Source organism: Antechinus flavipes, chromosome 3 (genome assembly GCF_016432865.1).
Source record: "Antechinus flavipes isolate AdamAnt ecotype Samford, QLD, Australia chromosome 3, AdamAnt_v2, whole genome shotgun sequence".
NCBI lineage: Eukaryota > Metazoa > Chordata > Mammalia > Dasyuromorphia > Dasyuridae > Antechinus > Antechinus flavipes.
The window spans coordinates 83034717-83056713 of record NC_067400.1 but is presented as its reverse complement, the minus strand read 5'-3'; the positions used below and the strand labels follow the sequence as shown (position 1 = coordinate 83056713).

The window sequence follows — 21997 nt, the reverse complement described above, 5'->3', positions numbered from 1 at the left end:
GATTGGTCATTACAAACCAAATGAAACTTCACAATGAACCTTTTTGTTGCAGACTTAATGTCAGTGGTCATAAGATGGTCCCATAGGTGGTCTGTCCCTTCTCTGGATTCCTATCCAGCTTCACTTCCCCCTCCCCATCTCTGTCACCCTAGCCTCACTGGATAGCAGTACAGCAAGATTGACTTTCTCTTTTTCATGTTTGGGTTCTCATATGCCTTCAGCAGTTAAAATTTGCACTACCATTTGCATTTCAATGATGAAAATTGCTTTCTATAAATATTTGGGGATGTAGACTAACTCTTGTCCTGCTGTATATCATTACTCTGAAAGTCAGGCGCTCTGTTTCTCTTCCCAGGGAGCCTCTCAGTCCTTGGAGGCAGCTATGCTGAAGACAGGGGAGTCTCAAAGTTTTATAAATAAAGAGCTGGTATGTTCAAACAGGAAAGAATTTTACATGAGTGAACAGTACATTGACATTATGCTGTTACTGAAGGTGATCTCACACTGAGAATACTAGGGGTTTTATATCCACACAAACAGGAATTTCAGTTACTACATTCCTGTACTGAATCAAAACAGCTTCAGAAGCCCTCAGATCTCCTGTTTTATCAGAAAGAACACAAAAAAAGCGGGCAGTTTATAGCACATCAAGAAAGGATGAATTAGGCTGGTAATCAGCATCACCTGTTGGGAACAGATGAAGGAAATGTCTGAATTTATGTGGTTAGAGGACGAGGAAGTGGAAAATCATAAACCTTCCTAAGAAGGGAGCAATTGCTGATCTTAACAATAGCTAAAATAATTCTTAGTATTTTATAGCTCTCTCTTGAAATTGGATGGTTTTCCTGGTGCAAGGAGGAATGGAGTGCAAAGGTAACAAAATGTTGGAATAGTAAATTCTTTATATGATGTTTGAAGGTTTGTCAAGAGTTAAATACATATTATCTCGTTTAATCCTCCTAATCAAGCTGTGAAATAGATGCTATCATTATCATCCTTTTACAGTTGAATAAACTGAGGCAGGCAAAGATTAAGTTAAACTCTGTTTACCTTGGTTTCCTCTTCTGTAAACTAAACTAGAGAAGGAAATGGCAATTCCAGCATCTCTGCCAGGAAAACCCCAAACAGGAATATAAAGAGTCAGATCCTGCGCCACATAGAAATGAACCAGGGAAGCAGGGAATGCAGTATCTAGTCCCAGCTCTGGCGAAAATTAAAATGATGGTTGGACCAGGTGAAATCTACTGCTACATCATTTCCCTCAGAATTATAGATTTCAAGTTGGAAGGGACCTTGGAAGACATCAAGGCTCCTGATGCTCTAAATTCCCTGAAATAGAATCAGAGAGATCACAAAGCTTTTATATGTACTGACTCAGGATAAATAACCTGTGGAGGCGCTAGTTTATTGTTCTACATGGTCAACTGAACTAATGCTCTTGTTTACTTCTTCTAAATTGCTCTAAAATACTGTGTAGCTTGGAGTTGTTCAGTAAATAATAAATGGAAGTATAAGCAATTAATTAATTAAGAAATACTTTAAAAGATTTTTCCCTACCATGATCTTGGTCTTATTAAAAGGATAATGAAAGATAATGACAATTTTCTTCTTGGAAGAGATTTGGATTCTAACTACTCTAACCTAAAGGAAATGTTTTATCACTAGTAACATAATGGAAGTGCTCACAAAGCACTAAACTTCAGACAATCTGAGTTCTAGTTTGGTCCCTGCCACTAAATTTAACCTGTTTATATTGTTGGTTTTATTCAGCCATGTCCAAATCTTTATGATTCTCTGACTCATACTACTATATTGGTCCATGGGGGTTTCTTGGCAAAGATATGGAAGTGATTTGCCATTTCTATCTCCAGTTCATTTCACAGAGGAGGAAACCGAGGTAAATAGAATTAAGGGACTTGCCCAGGAAGTGAGTGTCTGAGATCATATTTGAACTCAGATCTTCCTGACCCCAACCTCGGAACTCTATCCACTGAGCCATTTAGCTGCTTCCTTTATTAATAAGAATTTAACTTTATTAAGAAGGTATTTAATAGAGATTTATTAATGAGCCTCCTATGTTCCAGGCACTATACTAAACACTAAAAGTTCAAAGAAAGGTACAAAGCAGTCTTTTGATAAGGGGGGTCCTTTTTGAGAAATTCACAATCTAATGGAGGAGACACTATACAAACAATATGTACAAACATGCTATATGCAAGACAAACTGGGGAGAATCTACCCTGGGAAAGCACTAGCATTCAGGGTGATTGGGAAAGGCTTCTTATAAAAGGGGGATTTTAGCAGCAACTTGAAGGCTAAAAAAAAAAAAAAAATTCAAGAGATAAGAAGGGAAAGTATTCCAGACATAAAGGTCAGCCAGTGAATGTGTCCAGAAGTGGAAGGGGGACTGCCAAATACACAACATAACACAGAGACAAGTATCACTAGATTGAACAATAATGGAAGGGGGTAAAGTATTAAAAAATTGGAAAGGTAGGAAGTAACCAGACCATGAAGAACGTTAATAATCAAACAAAAGATGTTCTGTTTGATAGTAGAGGCAATAAGGAGCTGATAGAGTTTATTGAATGAGAAGGTGACATGGTCAAACCTGCCCTTTAGGAGGATGGACTAAAGAGGAAAGAGACTTGAGGTAGAGACCAACCAGCAAGCTGTTTCAAGAGTCTAGGTACAAAGCAACTGCAAGATTATGCAATGATCAATTATGATAAATGTCTCAAATGATCCAAGACAATTCCAATAGACTTGGGATGGAAAATGCCATCCACACCCAGAGAGAGAACTATGGAGATCGAACGTGGAACAAAGCATACTGTTTTTATTGTGCTTTTTTCCCTTTTGTTCTGATTTTTCTTTCACAACATGACTAATATGGAAATATTTTTTTTAAAGAGCTAGGTATGAGAAGATGAGGGCCTGGACCAGGAACCATCAGAGTGAGAAATTATACAAGAAAAGTTACAAAGGCAGAAATGTCCAGGACTGGGTGACAAACAGAATACAAAAGAATTTTGGAAAGGAGCAGTAGCACTTAAGGGCTGAGGAAAGTAATGTTTGAATGAGCGTTGAAGGAAAATAGAGCTTCGAAGACAAAGAGGTCAGAAAGAAGCACATCTTCTGTCTGTACAAAGACACAGAAATGAGAGAGAAGGGATGTCATGTGTGAGGAATAAGCAAATAGGATGTGTGAAAAGCGTTGATATAAATCTAGGTAGGTATTCTAGAGCCAGACTATGAAAAGCTTTATAAACTATTCAAAGAAGATTATATTTTCTCCTAGCAACAATAGAAAAGAGCCAGGAGAGCTTTTTTTCTGAAAGAGGGAATGATATGGTCAGATCTGTGTTTTTTGGATTATCCCTTTGGCTTCTGTGTGGAGAATGGATTAGAGAAAGGAAAGTTTGAATCAAGGACTCAACCAGGTCTATTATAGTAGCAAGAAGTGGCAAGAGCCTGAACAAGGATGACTATAGTATGAGTCCAGAGAAGGGGGAAAAAAAGAGTTGGTTGTAAAATTTATCATGGAGATAAAAAGGACAAGACTTGGCAATGAAATTGTGTAGTGAGAGTGAGTGAAGAAATTGAGGATGTCTCTGAGATTGCAAACCTGGACATACCTTCCTTCATAAAATAAGGAGGGCTGAAATAAATAGATGACCTTTGGAGTCAGAGAACCTGGGTCCAAATCCTAGCTCCATCACATTCCTTCTCTGGTCTTTGGTTCCTTCCCTGGTAAAAATGAAGTTTGTTCCAGATCTAACTTTATGATCTTATTAGCCTAAAAAATGCTATAAATTCTAGAAGTTCAGTGAAACTATGTGACAACTCTATCATTTTTTGGTATTTGCAGCATCCTAATTGGCATTCAGAATGGTGAGGTATGTGTATAAATGTGTATAAATTTTCTATTTTCATTTATTCATTCAATATAGTTCAACAAACATCAAGCGCCTACTGTATGCAATCACATTTCTTCAAATGTATTTGTTAAAAACCCATTATGCATGAGGTAATTATAACTGGCACATATGCTTCAAGGTTTGGAAAGCACTTTACAAAAGTGATGTCATTTGATTTTCAAAACAGCCCTTGAGGTAAGTGGTATAGATATTATTATCCCTATTTCCCAGATTAAAAAAAAACTTATGTTTAGAGAGATTAAATGATTAATAGCCAGCAAATTCTTAAAGCAGGATTCAAAGCAGGTCTTCCTAACTTGGAGTATTCTTGTTCCCACTACTCTCAGTAGGATGATATCATATCCATTGTATAGCCAACAAATTTTTGGCTCAGAAATTATTTGTCAAAGGTCATCAGTGAGGGAGCAGTACACAGATTTCTTGATTCACAATCCAGTTCTTTGTCCAGTACATCACTCCTTCTTTTTGGAATGTTTAGTATTAATTTCTCTCCCTCAAAGTACCTACTGTTTTCCTCACTGAGAATTCCTGAACCTTTAGATAACTAAGTGGCACAGTAGGTAAGAGCAGTGGACTTGGAGTCAGAAAAGTCTGATTCAAATTTTACCTCAAATACTTAATAACTAAAAAACCTTGGATAAATCATTTAACTTCTCAGGTTCTCAGTTTCCCCTGTAAAATGGAGATAATAATAATAGCACTCACATAGCTGCTATGAAAATCAAAAGAGATAATATATGTAAAACATTTTTAAACCCCTGAAGTGCTCTATAAATGCCAGATATTATTAGGTGAAGTTCCAAATAACAGCTAACAATTAAAAGATACTGTAAGATTATATAAAATGTATTTTTATAGGTATAATTTCATTGGTGGCTCAGATTAAATCCATGAAGTACTATGGGTCGTATTATTATTATCTTTATTTTATAAATGAGAAAAGTAGCTCATAGAAAGTGAAAGGTCACATCTATTATCAGAGGTAAGGTTTAAACCTAGCTTTCTCCTGATTTCAAACACAGGGCTCTTCCAATTATGTCCCCTGCTCAGAGACCAAAGAAAATGGAGTTGTAAGGAACACCACCAGGAAAGGCCTTTAACCTCCTCAGAAAGTTTTAGATTCAAAGATTATATTAAGAACTTAAGTACTAAGTGCTTAAAGTATTCAAAGTACTTAAAGTACTAAGTACTTAAAACACTAAGCACTCATTCAGAACAATTTCTTTTGCAAAAATGTCCTGGAAGGAGATGAAGGTGAAGGATTATGAGCAGTATTGCCTCATCGAGCAGTGAAGAAGAAAAAACAAAACAAGTTTACAGAAATTTTCATGAGAATCCTAGCAAAGCCAGATTATTTTAAGGTCATTTAAAGATGAAACTAAAAGGGCAGCTAGGTGGCACAGTGGATAGAGCACCAACCCTGAAGTCAGGAGGACCTGAGTTAAAAATCTGATCTCAAACACTTAACACTTCGTGGCTATGTGACCCTGGGCAAGTCACTTAGTCCCAATTGCTTCAGGAAAAAAAAATGAAACTAGAAGGACAAAGAACAGATCAAAAATGTAAAGTGTCCACAAATGTCTGTAGAACACATACTTTTCTCCATAAATGGACATTGAGTCTCTTCATCATAACCCCTCGTATGTTTTCCAATGAAGAAGAAATGACCTTCAAGAAAACAAAACATAAAAAAAAAAAAAAAAATTCAAGAAATGGCATTCATCCAAAAAGATGGCAAAGCCAACTGAATTACCCAAAGAGGATGTCCATGATGGAGGAAACACTGTTTTGAGAGTGTTGAGGGATTGATTCTCAAGATACCTGCAAGAAAGGCAGTTTTACTCAAAAAGATGACCAGCAAAATACTATTAACACTCTGTGATAGAAGCAATAAGTGTTTTATGAAAGTCAGACTAGTTTCTCTTTAAGGGAGAATAAACACCATTTTCAGGATTATTTTATTTTATTTTATTTCCTTGCTTACCTGAGGCATAAAAGTCCCCAGACCATGAAAAGTTGTTTGCAGAAGTGCCTCGGGGAAAGTTTTTCTCTCTTGGAGTGGCCAGTGGTTTGGTGCAGAAATGGAGGAGAGTTGGCATTTTGTCTGTATTACTATATTTTTAATCTTAGAAATTGTCTCCTCTGTTATTAGTTTCATGTTTATTGCATTTTAATAGCTCACAGGTGTGTCATTTTATTCTAACCCCAAGCCTGAATCACGGTGCTAGCTGAGTTAGGCCCAGCCCAAAACATGTGACTTCTTAGATAGGAGTTGTTTGAAATGCCTTTGTGATTAATTTTTTAAGTAGGTAAAAGGTGGTGTGGAAGAAACAAAACGTTGGGTGACTGAACAGCCAGATACAAGACTCGGGTATAGCATGAGCAAAGTTCTGTTATCCATGGGATGAAGAGGAAACTCCCATTAACCCTATAGAGTTAGAGTGATGGAAAGTTAGGAAGTTTAACACTTGGGCTGTCCCCTGGTTCTTACTACATGATAGTCCCATTTCTCTTTCCCAATCAAATATTTCTCTGGCATCCTCCACTTCTTTTATAGGAAAATTACAAAAGTTATATAATTCAGTTCTCTCAATAGTATATCAAACCATTGACTGCTAAACATGGATCTCACATTTAGTATACTAACAGTTAAAGTATTTATAGATGGTCTAAAAATTGTGTGGTTCTTAGCATGATACCTAGGGTACCTGGTCCTAATTCAGCAATTAGCTGTCAAATGCTTGCCCTATTTGTCATGCATAACATCCAACACCAGAGGGCACTCCGGGACATCTGCTAAAACCTATGACGTTCTCAAAAATCCAATTGCCAATTTCCCCTTAGTTCCATCCCTCTGTGGTCCAGAACACTGTTCTCTCATTGGTCCAGGAGTTGTGTGAATCATGCAAACAGATAAACAGCTCACAGATCCAGTTCTAAGAAAACACTTTTCTTTATCCCTTACTCAGTTGTGCTTCCTAATTGGTTTACCTCTAGTTCAAAGACATACTTAATGGGATTAAAGCAAAGGTAAAAGAGTAAAAGTATTAATTTTATGAATTAGACTTCTTGTTGTTCAGTCATGTCCGACTCTTCCTGATCTCATCTGGGTTTTTCTTGGCAAAAGTACTGGAGTGGTTTGCCATTTCCCTCTCTAGCTCATTTTACAGATGGGGAAACTGAGGCAAATGAAGTCACACAGCTAGTAAGAGGCTGGATTTCAACTCATAAAGATGAGTGTTCCTGACTTCAGGCTTGGTGCTCTATTCACTGCACCATCAAATTGCCCTTACCACTTCCAAAACTAGGAAACCCTGTTAAAACAGGCATCAGTATTTCTCTCTCTCTCCCATCTTGCCAATGAAGGATGAGAGCTAACCCAGAAATTCAGTTCTCCATCGCTTCTAGTTGGGAGATGCATAAAAGTGTTTCTTGCAAGGTTCTGAAAAACTCTCAAAGAGTCATCTCAGGCTGTTCTTTATCTTCCTTTATTTAATTGGTTGCCATGAACAAAGAATTCATCAAGTGGCCAACTAGTTGAAAGAGTATCTCTGAATTAGCCAAGTGAGTTCTGAGAAAACATATCTGACATCCCTCCTAGCTGTCAAATGTTAGGAAAAGCTTGGATTGGTTGAAACAGTTGGCATTTATTTTTCATTTAAGTTTTCAAAACTATTTACATATCTATTACTGACCTATTTCAAGGTAGTATAAGGAGGATTAAACAGGATTATGGTTGTAAAAGTGATTTGAGAAGTATAAAATATTATACAGAGGTAAGATATTAAAATAAAAATTTTATCAGAATCTGTGAGAAGTTTTCTAGCTTTAGCTTTCCAGTCTTTTCCAGTTTTTTAGAAGACTCTGACTTGACTCAGTCTATTTCTTCTCTCAAAGGGAGCAACCGCTGTCATGACACTCTATCGTTCTATCTAGGAAAGATCTGAAAATAAAACTCAATGCATTAAGGAAGGTTTTAATCTTAAAAAAAAAAAAAAGAAAAAAAAAACTCTGCTCCAACAAGGAGTCTCCCCCATACATGTTAAAATCATACATCATTCCTTATGTAGGGAGAACACTGATGTAGTACCAGCAGGATTGTGGGATAAAAGTCACCAGCTCCACACTGTCCTTCCAGTCTTTGCTAAATGAAGATCCAGGGTAATTTACATGGCCCTGGGGCTGGCAACCAGGGTTATGATGGAAGATAAGAGGAATTTTCTAACCCAAGCCCAAAGAGGAGGCAAGTCTGGAAGAGTGAAGGCAAGTACAAATGAACTCAAAAGACCAATTTGATCTAAAGATCTTTAATGATTTTCTAGATATGGTTATTGGTTTGGATGTTTTGGGCTAGAAGCAACATAAATATCATGACCATTGCTTTTTTTGAGGAAAGGATATTTAATATACATAATGAACTTTTATTAATTAATTCATTAGCTAATTTGTTAGAACTAATAAGAGGCAGTCACTAAGCTGAGGATGAGCAGATGGTAATAAAGGAAAGAAAAAAGCCCAACAGATGTTGCCAGGAGCTCACACATCAGAGAAGAAACCAGTTCATAGTAGCTGGACAGGGAAAGCATCCCAGCAGAAGACATCAGTAATGGTAGTTTTGCAGACAGATAAGCAGTCTCCAACTGAACATACAACCTACATATTATAAAGTGCTATGACTAAACACATAGTTTTTCTATATGTTCCCTTTCCTGCTAATGGCATGAGAATTTTGTGTCAGAATATGTTAGTCAATAAACATTTATACAATACCTACTGTGTACCAAGCATTGTGCTAAGCTCCTGGGAAAGGCAAAAGACAACCTCAGAGAGCTCACACTCTAGGATTACCCTTTTCATTGATCTTTCTATTCTGTTTAATCCTTTTTTCTTTTTCTTTTTCTTTTTTTTTTTTTTTTTTGCTTTGAATTGAGTTCTCACTTTGGATTATATGTAAGAGAATAAGAGGAGAGATTGTGGTGCTTGGAATTGTTATCTAGCTCACATTTGCATATCACTTTTAAGTTTTCATATCCATTTACATACTAATGTTGACTATTTTAAAGTAGGATTGTGAGAATTAAATAAGAAGATGAAAATAAGAAAAATAAGATGAATGATGAATGGAATCAAGGATTTGAAAATTTTAAGCTGTGATTTTGAATGGATGTCCATCTAAAATGTGCCTTAAACACAAGATAACTTTCAGGAACCCACAAGTAAGAGAGCTCAAGCTATATTTGCTAGGTACAAAATCATTTATACCAGTAGAATAGATCTGCTCCATCTAACAAGCAAAACTGAGAAAAATAAGAGGCAAATAAATATGTAATCTTCCTTACCAATTTTCAACACTTAAGTCAGAAAATTTTATCAGCTGTGAATGCTCAACGACCTAATGACTGAAGAAACATGCAGAAGAAACATAGCAAACCAAGTGAGGAAATTCAGAGTAGATATTAAGATTTTTAAAGGTCAAATTGGCTGCTGCTAATTAAGCATTCCTGTCCTTAGTATACTGTGAATTTGGCAATGAACTTAACAGCATCACTTAAAGATGAGGACAGGCTAGAGAAGACTTCCAAGTAAGAGTCAGACCTCCATTAACAAAGTGAAGCAGGAAACTGAGCAATGATCCAGATAATTAAGGGGGAAATTCTTGCTGATTTCAACCCAAATGGAGTTTTTGTCCTCAATTATTTGTATTACCTTGAATTTTAACATGAGATTTGTGAAAAATAGGCCTTCAGAACCAGTAGGATGGATTTGGGGAGTTTAGGGAAAGAGAAAGCAGCATATTATAATGAATAAAGAATAATGAATTTGCAAAGAATATAGGCTGTGAAGGATAAATAACAAAATAGAATACTGGACCCATATCAAGGAAGACTTAAGACTCAAATTTCACCTCAGACACTTACTTAACTATCTGACTCTTACTTAGTCATCTGAACCTTAACTCAGTCAGAAAACTCAGTTTTCTCACATGAGAAATGAAAACGATAATCATAGCATCTTCCTCCTAGGATCATTGTGAGGATCAAATGAGAAAATCTATAGGGAGAACTTTGCAAAACTTAAAGCACTATAATTATCAGAGCATTTTTATGCCAATTATTGTTATTTTGTGTTCTTTGTGTTATTATTAACTTAACAGGAAATTAAAAAAGGACAAGAATACCAGAGAAGACAATCAAGAACCATCATAGAAAACCAACAGCAAGATCTCGGTAGGATTAGTCACATCTTATTTTCTGATTTTAGCACTACAGATTCTGTATTAATTTATGTTGTTAAAACTGCAGTACCCATATCACCTCTATTTCCATTATTTCTCTTAGGAAATAGAGGCTCTGGGCTGAAAGCTGGGATACAGGCTGAAAAGTCAAGTTCAGAATCTCATGTATTTCCAGAACACTCAGAACCGGGACAAACACAAGATAGACATGCTCCCTTGCACCTGGAGCTACCAGTACAATCTTTTTCTGACACTGAAACAGAGAAGTCCAAGCCTCAGGGTGATGGAAGTCCAAGAAAAGGTAAAAGCTATTCAATTAGCTCAGGTACCCATTTCAGGAAGGACTCATGTATCACCTCCTATTTTTTCCCACTATTTACTTACAGTTTTGGGACTGGTTCTCATACTTTGGCTACCAGAAAGCTATATTAATAGTCAGAGCCTTATTCCCCTGAGCTAAATAAAACTTGAGCATGGTTTCAAAACCTTTTAAGAAAAAATTAGCCTGGACCACCTTGTTAAATATATATATATATATATATATTATATATATATATGTATGTATATATTGTCCCTACCACACTGCCCAAAGCTGAATAGACGGAGAGTTCATTTGGATGTATCATGGAAAACGACAGTGGATTCTTTTGTTGTTGCAAAGTAAGAGATCAGATCATAGGACTTTTTGTCACAGTCTACACTCCTAGAATCAGAACTTCATTCCAAGATCAAACTGTTTGGCAATCTTGCCTCTTTAAGTGGCTTCCAAGGAAAAAGTTACTGATGTAAGAACTCATGTAGAAATATTACTCAAGGTAGCTTTGGATCCTCTATATCTCACCAGGCCAAGATCCTTACTTTTAAAGTGGTTCCAGATTCCCTTTGAGTAGCAATCCGAGTCTAAAAGTATGATTCAGTGATAATCATGGTCTGTTAAGAATATGGTATTAAGATAGGAAATCCCAAAAGTTTTCAGCTAACTTTATGCAATTAAAGATTAAAACTGCATGAAGACATCCTGTATAATTGGGCAACTGTCAGAACAGTAAGGAGAATTTTTCCATTAAATTCCTGGATAGATGGATGATGGATGGATGAAAAACATTTATTGTGCTTATGTGCCAAGCACCATACTAAATTCTGAGGATACAAATATAAAAGTGAAGATGGTTCTTATCCTTAAAGAATTTATGTTCTAATGAGAGAAACAGCCCAAATGAGGGAGTGGTGGTCAGGGAAAGGTAACTTTTGAAGTTGACAGGTATGGTGAATGGAGATATAGGAAGTAAATTAAGATGTCCTTTCCAGGAGTTAATGGCAGTATTGATTTGGTTATAGTTCCACCACCCTAAAAATTGGTGGAGAAAGAAGAAGGGTTGGTCTCTAGCTGCTAGGTGGCTGGAGGGAAGGTACCTGAGGAGTAGGAAGCAAAGGATGACTGAGGTTACCTATAATAATGGACCAGATGAGGCACTCACCAATCTGGCTAGCAAACACCCAGGAGAAATGGATTAAAACCACTCAAGAATAGTCTCTAATACCAGCAAGATGGCTGTTTAACTGCTAAAATATTAAAAAGTTTTGCTCAGTCCTGTGCCATAGGGGCACCCTTCCAAATTTCCAGACTTCCAAATAAAGGTACCACCATCCTTTCAGTCCCCCAGATTTGTATGTACTAGAGTTATCTTTGACTTTTACTCCCATATTTAATTAGTTGCTAAGTTTTGAAAAATCTGCATCCATAGCATCCACAACATCCCCTTCTTAAACCCATCCCCTTTTCTTTACTCATACTGCCAAAACCCTCATTATCACTCATATGAACTACTAAGATAGCCTCCTATGTAGTCCCCTTGCCTCCATTCTTTCTTCTTTTCAAATTATCCTTCACATAAACTGCCAAAATTGCCTTTTTGAATTATAAATCTGATTGTGTTTAAAAAAAAAAAAAGTTCAGTGGCTCACTATTGCTTCCAGAATAAAACAAAAATTCCTCAGGTTAAGGTTTTAAAGGCTCTTTACAGCATGGCACTAATTTACTTTCCCACCCATATTTCATATCCTCCTTTTCATATTCTATATCTCAACCAAACTGGATTTCACCAAACTGAACACTCCAATCTCTACTTTGCCAGAGGGTCTCCCCCATTCATGGAATCTATTCTTTCTTCATCAAATCCTCATTCTCTTTCAGACTTGTCTCAGGTGCTTTCATCCCTTCCATAAATCCATCCCAGATTGCCTGAATTATTAGTGCTTTCTGCCTTCTTTGATTACCTTTATTTATTTGTATATATTTGCTAAGTCCTAATATGATTATAAATGGGGAGACTGGCCAATGAGAGTTCAGTCATAGAAGCTTGTGCAAAGGGATGAACCTGTTTCTGGAAGGATGACATGGAAGGTGGGGTCCTATCCCTGAATTAAAGAATATATATATACGTATTCTGTGCTTGTTTCATGTTTGGAAATAGAATCAACCAGAATTTAGAGATTCATCCTTATACTGCTTTGCCAGGAGGAAGGAAAAGGGAGACTTTTGAATGTATCTTAGCTCAGCCACCGTATTATACCACTCAGTAAGTGAATAAGAACCAGTCCTAGAATATTTGTGCATACTCTGAATTGGGGGCAGAGCCATCCCTACCCCCATTCCACATCATCACGTACTTCCAGATGCATAGGCTCAACAGATGCTCTTCTTGTACATGCTCCAAGGACCAGGCTTTCAATATCAATCTCTCCCTCTCACCTGCATAATATTAAGTTTCTTGAATTGCTGAGCCTTTTTTTGGAGTGTTAAATTGGGAAGAGCTGAGGTCAAATTCTGCCTCTGATACTTAATATCTGAGTGATCATACATAGCCTTTCTGAATCCCAGGAAATTCTCCAAGGCATATATACAAATTACAACAAATTAGTTACAAAATCTGCCTTGGTGTAGAAAGTTTCCATAACCAAACACCCTTGACATATTTCCAACGTCCTAATCACTAAGTAAATAATAGATATTTATTTAATTTGTAACATTAGAATTCTTTTTCATCTTCTTTGTAGCACAGAAACAAAAACAAAACAATGAGATAACTTAAGGAGTCCTAGAATTTTAGAGTTAGGACAAATCTTAGAAAAGACTTGTATAACTAGGGTAGTGACCAGGGCTTTGTCTCAAGGTGCCAAAAATTAGGTAGTACCTGTAGGATTCCACCAGTGAAAAAAATTAACTTAGTACACAGTTAGCAAAATAATGGAATAGCTAGGTAGCATAGTGAGTTTAACTAGGTGGGACAGTAGATAGAGCACCAAACTTGGAATCAAGAAGACTCACCTTTCTGAGTTCAAATCTGACTTTAGATACTTCCTAGTTGTGTGAATCTGAGCAAGTCACTAAACCCTGTTTGCCTCAGTTTCCTCATCTGTAAAATGAGCTGGAGAAGGAAATGACAAGTCACTGCAGTATCATTACCAAAAAAATCCCAAATTGGGCCATGAAGAAACACGCATAACTGATACACCTGAATAACACCACAAAGCAAGGATAACTTGCTTTGCTAGGAAATTATGACATTTATACCCCAAGTGTGCTTCTCCCTAACCCCTTGAGTCAGTCCATCCCTTCTCAATTTCCAACAGTGCATTCATACAGTTGACCTAGAAATGTATTATCCCAAAGACAAACATGGCTAGTGATGGCTTTACCCTAGAGATGATCTGGTGCTCACCTAGCATTTCTGAGTTGTGATGTTTTTGGCAATGAATATCTAGATCATGTTATTTAATCACTCAGGCCTTAATTTGCCCATCTTTTAAATAGTTGGTATGATCCTTCTATTGAGAAGCATTGATAAGATATTGTTGCAGGGGTCCTCAAACTATGGCCATGGGACAGATGCAGCAGCTGAGGACATTTATCACCCTCATCCAGGGCTATGAAGTTTCTTTATTTAAAGGTCCACAAAACAAAGTTTTTGTTTTTACTATAACTCCAACAGTCTGAGGGACAGTGAACTATTTAAAAAGTTTGAGGACCCCTGGAAAGTCTCTAGAATCTCTAAAAACTATGAACTTATGATAGCTATCTTGTTGCCTTCTAGGTATTTGGAAGGGGAATGAGAATATATACCACATATAACACATGGACACACACACACACACACACACACACACACACACCCCTACACCCCTAATCTCTAGCCAAAACATTAGACTTTTTTTAAATGGGGTATATAACTGGATTGGAAAGACTTTTTTTTTTTTTTTTTTTTTTGCTAAAATGGGCTGGACTGTCTCAATTAAAAAATTGGTCTACCCTTTTTTACAAAGTCAACAATATCAGAAGACCTGAACTGGAAATTAAAATGAAGAATATGTAACCCAACTTTAAGTCCATACAATCTGATTAGACCTAAATTAATAGGAAAGGATATAGAGAAAATTCACAAAGGACTTCCCTTTTTTCCGCTAATAGATAAAAGCAGAGATTCAGATATGCCTCTTCTTGTTTTCTCTCTGAATGTTTTCCAGATCAGGAATCCACCTTGATCTCTTCCTTTATACTGTTGGCCAGAGAAAATTATTTCTTTTGCTCACTTGATTTCTTCCCTCTAATCTAGACCAAAGACTTGCTACTGCTTCATTTTTTTCTCTTCTTTCCACATGTTTTTTCATGGCCATGTTTGGGATTTGGAATTGGTAGATCTTATTAAGAAAGCCCAAAAGGAGAAAGATTTATTTGTAATCTCATTCTGTCATCTTCACAAGAATTCTTATGTGCTCATATCTTTAGGTATATTGTTTTTTCTTTAAATTTCTATTGCTATCTTTTGTCTTTAGATCACTTTTAATTCTGAATATATATATCTCTCCCCTCTCCTATCCATGTAACATCCCTATAACAAGAAATTAAAAAGGAAGAGAAAAAAGAAAGTCAGTCAAACTCACCCATAGAGCAACTGAATCTGACAATATCTGTAATGTTCCACACCCATATCTTCCTAGCTCTACAAAAAAGGAACAAAGCATAATTTTCTTATCCCTCAGGTCCAATTTTGACTATTATAATTAGTTTCTTTTTGATGTTGTTCCTTCTACATATATTTTAATAGTCATTGTGCATCTTATGTTCATGATTCTGTTTTACCTTGTATTACTTCATGTTAATTTTCCAATGGCTCTTTAAATTATTCATATTTATCATTTCTTACGGCATGATAATGTTTCCTTACATCATGAACCATCCCAATGAATGGATATCTACTACTTCATTTACAATTCTTTGCTACCATAAAGAGTAATGCTGTAAACATTTTTCTATTTTTTTATTAAACATTTTTTATTTAAAGTTTTGAGTTCTGAATCCAATTCCTCTGGAGTGCAATTTGGAACTATGCCCAAAGGGCTATCAAACTGTGCATTCCCTTTGACCCAGCCGTGTCTCTTCTGGATCTGTATCTCCCAAAGAGATAATAAAAGAGGGGAAAAGACCTACATATATAAAAATGTTTGTAGCAGCCCTTTTTGTAATAGCAAGAAACTGGAAATTGACTGGATACCCATCAGTTGAGGAATGGCTGAATAAATTATAGTATATGAATGTAATGGAATATTATGGTTTTATAAGATATAAAGAGTAGGCTGATTTCAAAAAAGCCTGGAAAGATTTAGCATGAATTGGTGCTAAGTGAAATGAACAGAATCAAGAAGGCATTATACACAGCAACATTGAGCTTATATGATGATCAACTATGATGGACTTGGCTCTTTTCAACAATGAGGTGATGTCAGACAATTCCAATAGACTTGTAATGGAAAGTGCCACATCCACATAGAGATCTATGGAGACTAAATGTGGATCATAACACAGTATTTTCACCTTTTGTTTTGTGGTTGTTTATTTACTTGCTTTTTTTTCTTTTCTTTCTCATGTTTTTTCCTCTTTTGAGCAGATTTTTCTTGGCAACATGACAAGCAAATATGTTTAGAAGAAAAAAGAGTGAAAAATAGCATGTTTTATAGTCTCTATACAAATAATATCAATTCTTTTTCTGGAGGTGGATGTTTTGCTTCATCATTAGTCCTTTGGGATTCTCTTGGATGACTGTATTGCTGAGAATAGCTAAGTCATTCACAATTCATCAAACAATATTGCTGTTTATTGCATGCAACATGTTCTGTTGCATGGTTCTGTTTTGTTACCTTTTAATCAGTTTCATATAAGTCTTTCCAGTTTTTTCTGAAACCATCCTGCTCACCATTTCTTATAGCACAGTGATGTTCCATTACACTTATATACCATAGTTTGTTTAGTCATTCCCCAATTGATGGGCGGGCATCCCTTTGATTTCCAATTCTTAGCCACCACAAAAAGAGTTGCTATAAATGTTTTTATACAAATAGGTTTTTTCCCCTTGATGCTCTGAACATTTTGTTATACCTGAGCTCTTTCTTTCTGTCTTTGACCAACCTGGTCAAAGCACTAGGCTCTTGGATCAAAGGCCTTTAGGATTATTGTTAAAAGTTATATTCTGAATTTTAATAGTCATTTTTGATAGCTGAAATTCATACAGAGAAATTGCCCTGAAATGAATGTGCAATTCTTCCTTAAATACTCTTCTTGGTTTCTTGAGGGATACCATGACTATTTTATTGAAAGAAATTCAATCCAACACCACAATCTTTTGGCCACTTGCTTTAAGATCCTATGAATGACTTCCTAGGAGAGGAATCTCTCCCTGGGGCATTGTTCACAACACACTGGCAGAGAATGTGGACACAGAATCTTTTAAGACTTGCAGATAAGCATTGTTAACATATCCTAATTCTTTTGGAAGATGAGATGTGGAGATATCTTACAGTATACAATGGGGACAAGACATTAGTGTATTCTAATCATGGCTTGACAATGTTATTCCCTATGTCTTACGGGAGACTTCAAGGCTTCTCACTAACATGTGATTTAATGTGGCACAAAACAAATACATATGTGCCATGAAGAGTCAGATTTTTTGGCATTAAAAATATGTGTATTTATACAAAGTAATATTAAAAAGCATCCCATGAAGCACCCTAGGTAGCTGTCTAACTTGTCTATCCCTGGTCCTATCTTTGTTAACAGTGATATCATAAATTTATGGCTTCACACAGAGCTTAATCTATTTGCTGTTCATACGTTACCAATTTAAGCCACAACTTTCTAGCCCCAAGGAAAAATAACTAACTTTTTAAAATATATTTAAACTGTTTCAGAGTGATCTGGGCATCCTACTGCTACAGATAAAATAGCATCATGTAATCCTGTCAACTCTGACTGCTCAGGCTTTCACATGAGTATGTGATATTATAGGCTGATATGTGATGATCCTGTCACTTCCAAATTCATAGTGGAATGACACCAGCAAACAAAAATCCTTAGGGATCCTATCTGGGACCATAAATATGCAGGTATTTCATACTAACAATTCAAGTGCTTGGCCAAGTACATTTGGAGCTTTTGCAGCCCAACTGCTTTATTCCATCTAGTTGGAAACAGCGAAATTTCCTAGTAGGGAATAAACTACAGACATTTGCTCAGTCCAAGTGCTAAAGGTTAAAGGAGTCACAAGTCTCATTGATTAATGGGCAGAATACTGCATCTGCAGTGGGAAGACCTAGGTTTAACTAAATTTTGTGATCTTGAGGAAGTCACTTAACTCTTCACCTGAAAAGTGAAATGTTTGAAAGAGAAGAGACATAGTACATTGGAAAGAATATTGGTTTAGTGTCAGAAGACCTGGATTCATCCTGGTATTGCTTCCCAAATCATTTCATCTTCATGGGTTTCATTTGCCTCATCTATAAAATAGGCTTTACTTGTCTTATCTATAAAATGAGGTTGAACTAGATAGATGGCCTCTAAGATCATTTTCCACTTTAAAACCAATGCCCTGATGACCTCTGAGTTTCTTTCCAACTCTAAAAAAGGGATTGTCAGGACATTTTCATTGATTTTGGAATCAAATTTTTCTTGGGACTTAGAGCCATTTTAGGGTAATTTTGCTGTTTTAAATTAGGGAAGGATCTAAATAGAGTTCCTTACAGCACTCTAGTGAAGTCTCCCAAAAACACTAACACAAATCTGTTATTTATATAAATCCTGAATGCAGATTTTTAGCAAAAGACCTCAATTCATACACTGACTTGCAGGTCTGAAGAAAACCTGTATAAACATTTCAGAATTTGGTCCTGTACTGAATCCAAAGAATAATAATAATAAAAACTATGTGGCCCTTTAAGTTTTATAAAGCATTCTCCTCACAAGAAAGCACTCTGTGAGGTGAACAGAGGAAATATATTTATCCTCTTTACAGATGAGGAAACCAAGGCTTTATAAAGTTAAATGAGTTCCCAAAATCACAGTTGAACTCTGGGTAACTCAAGGCTTTCTAGCTTCCTTTTCGGTGCCCTTTTTTTATCCTACCAGTATACTTCAAGGAATCTTCTTTCCCTCAACCCATAAGAGGGGGGAAAAAAGAAATTCAATATTACTGAATTTGAGGGTCAAAAGGAGATGTTAGCAATGATCTAGTCCTAGAAGGAACCCACATAAACACTTGACACATGGTCCTCCAGGTTCTTCTGGTTGATCTCAATTGAGGAGAGAGCCCCACCTCCTGAGGCTGTCCATTTAACTTTGGAACAGCTCTAATCTTCAGGAAATTTTTCAACAAGCCCAAATTTTCTTCTTGGCAATTTCTACCCACTGCTCCTGGTTTCACTCTCTCGAGGCCAAATAGAACTAATTGAATCCCTCTTTCACAGGATAGTCTTTCAAATACTCAAAAGGGAACTATCATGTCCCTTCCCTGAGATTTCTCTTCTCCAGGATAAACATTCCCAGTTCCTACAAACAAATTATCATATGATTGCTACTGTTTATTTTCTAGACTCCCCTTCCAGGGTTTATTTCCTTGAATGCAGCAATTATACAGTTGAATTTTTTCCATTTTTTTTAAGCCACTGATTAAGGACACAAACATATGTCCATGTGTGATCTATTTCAGTAGTTATGAGTTACAGCTAGTCAATAGAGCCTTCACTTCCTTCTGATTTAATTAGATGATGGTTCTTTTACTTTTTAAATTGGGTTTGTTCTGGCATTGGAGAAGGAAAAGCCTCTGTGGGGATTCAGCATCCCACCATCTCCATCTGTTTATCTCCCTGGGAGCCTTTAATCATAGGGGCCTCTCTCCTGCTCAAGCCTGCAGCAGTCTGAATTTGCATAAGGTAGCAGCATCTCCAACCCCAGCATGCAGCAAACCATCACCTTATAGGACACAAGCCCCTCAGGATGCAGCAGGACCGTTAAAATATTTGGTTTTGCGTGGCTTTTTTACTGTACAGAAGGTCACTGATAAGCAAACTTTCCAGGGAAAGAACCTGATAAATCTTGCTGAGGTGGTAGGAAAGCAGCCTGGCCCATTACTGCCTCTGTTCTTCTGATCGATAAAGCGACTGACATTCTGCCCGTTTCAGTGCCTTTCTCTATCCTGTCTCTTAGATCGGGGACCCTTAAGCCATGTAATTTATCTCCACCTATTTCTTTTAGTGCCATCTCTCTTGTTCCTCCCTCCCCCTTAGCCACAATTCCCAGCTCTGTCTCTGTTGTCTTGTCCATTAAGAGAAGCGAAGGCATTTTTCATTTCCTCTTAAATGTCTTCCATTGCATTTGAAGAATACAAAATCCTGAAATTTTGCCTCATAATTTCTTAAAGACAGAACTGTGGGGATTTTCAATAGCATCTCTTGAGGACCATTGATCTTGCTTAGGTACTGCCTGGAAAAGTGCACTCCACTTTGCAAATGTGCCCTTTAGGTGTAAGTTGTTGGCACTTTCTCAGGTTTTATTGTGAATTTATAAGCAAACAACCTCAATTTCCCTGTCGCTACTCTTGAATTCTATGGCTCATCTATATATTCTCTGTAGTCTCCTCCAGATCTTTGGTCCTGAGAGTACTTCTGTTAGTAAATTCCAGTCTCTGCCCAATTTCTCCTCTCCATCTTCCAGGTTCTTATGAGACTTCTATGTTTGAATGATCATTGAGGTGTGTAAGCTCTTTTATAAGCTATTGGAGTCTCTGACACCTTTGTATATCCCTATCATACCTGGCCGGTGCATGGAAGACATTTTTAAAATGTTTGTTGAATGATTGATTAGATCAGCATGTAGCCAGCTAGCTGCCTTTGACATAACCATTTCACCATTAATAACTACTCACATTTATTTAGCATTTTCAGGTTTTAAAAAGGGCTTTCCTCACAACCTGATGATCCTGGCAGTATAGGTGGAAAATTGTAGCAAGGTGGTACATTGTTTAGATAATAAAAATGAATCTGACAAATTTAGTGATTTGTATGAAACCATGTAAGAAGGAAGAATAAAAACTGGGACTAGGACCCAAGTCCCTTTGCTGATTTTGAATCCAAAGTTCTTTTCAATGGTACTTCCTTTTGACTGACAATTAAAGCTTCAAGCCTACCTAAGAATTCAGAGAGCATGCTGGTATAGAAAGGAACTGTTCTAATGGTTTGCCATTTCTTTCTCCAATTCATTTTACAGATGAGGAAACTGAGGCAAACTAAGTGACTTGCCCAGGGTCACATAACTAGTAAATATCTGAGACCATATTTGAATTCATGAAAATGAAATCTTCCCAACTCCAAGCCTAGTCGTCCATCCATTGAGCCATACCTAGCTGCCTCTTAATGAATTCAACTCCACAGCAATTAGACAAACATTTAGTGCCTAGTAGGTTCAGGGCTCTGTTTGAGGTGCCAGAGATAATTACAAAAATGAAATAATATCTACACTCAAGAAGTTCATATTTCACCAGGGAAGGGAGAGATACAACACATACAGATACATAATTAAGAGGTAATTTGAAGAGGAAGAGAGCTTTAATTACTAGATGGAATCTGAGAATAATAAAAATAGTAATAGTAATAGCTCAAGCTCTTCCTATGTCAGTGACTGAATGCTGAGCTTTATAATTATTACCTCATTTGATTCTCACAACATCTATCTTGAGTTGTAGGTGCCATTATTATTCTCATTTTACAGTTGAGGAAACTGAGGCAGAGATTACTTGCCCTAGAACATGCGACTTCCTAGGAAGTTTGTTTTCATATTTTTCAATATATTCTTTCTTCCCTCCTTCTCCCTTGTAAAAAAGAAAAGAAAAGAAAACCAATTAAACAAAACCAATTAACGCAAATTGTGTCTTAAAATAAATGGAATATTCTGCCTCCATAGTTCCTTGTTACTATTTGTTCTTCATTCTTGAAGTTGATCATGATATCAAGGAGGTGATGCTATGACATGCAAGTGAATTGGATTTAAATGAGGAAAGGCTGTGACCTCCAAAGCCATCTGGGTTCAGTGACCAGAGACAGGTCAAGATTATTTGAAGATGGCCCTAAATACAGTAGGAGATTCACACATAGTAGGGAAGTGTTTCATCATCTCTTCTCCTGAACCAAGATTGGTCACAATAAATATAAAGTCTTTGAAAGCAGACACTGTTTTAATTTTTTTTCTACTACAATGGCACAGTATTAAAAGTCCTAGATTATAGATTAAGCCAGATATAGCAACATTCACTGTCTCCATTTACATTTTTGTAATCATTGTGTATATTGTTCTTCTTTGCTTCTCTTTGAATTAGCTTTAAGAAGCTTCTCCATGCTTCTCTTAACTCTCACACTCATTATTTATTATCACAATAGTATCCTGTTACATTTAGTAAATCACTTCTAAATGGACAGAAACCCACTTTATTTCCAGGGT

The 21997-nt window shown here is 36.6% G+C and overlaps 1 protein-coding gene across 1 annotated transcript in view; it reads left to right on the top strand.

The window, feature by feature from the left end:
• Positions 1 to 21997, top strand: part of KIAA2012 (KIAA2012 ortholog) — a 160144-nt gene that overhangs the window by 101672 nt on the left and 36475 nt on the right. The window contains 2 exon segments of the mRNA XM_051990518.1: positions 10096 to 10168; positions 10280 to 10477. Of these exon segments, the coding sequence (XP_051846478.1) occupies positions 10096 to 10168; positions 10280 to 10477 (271 nt within the window).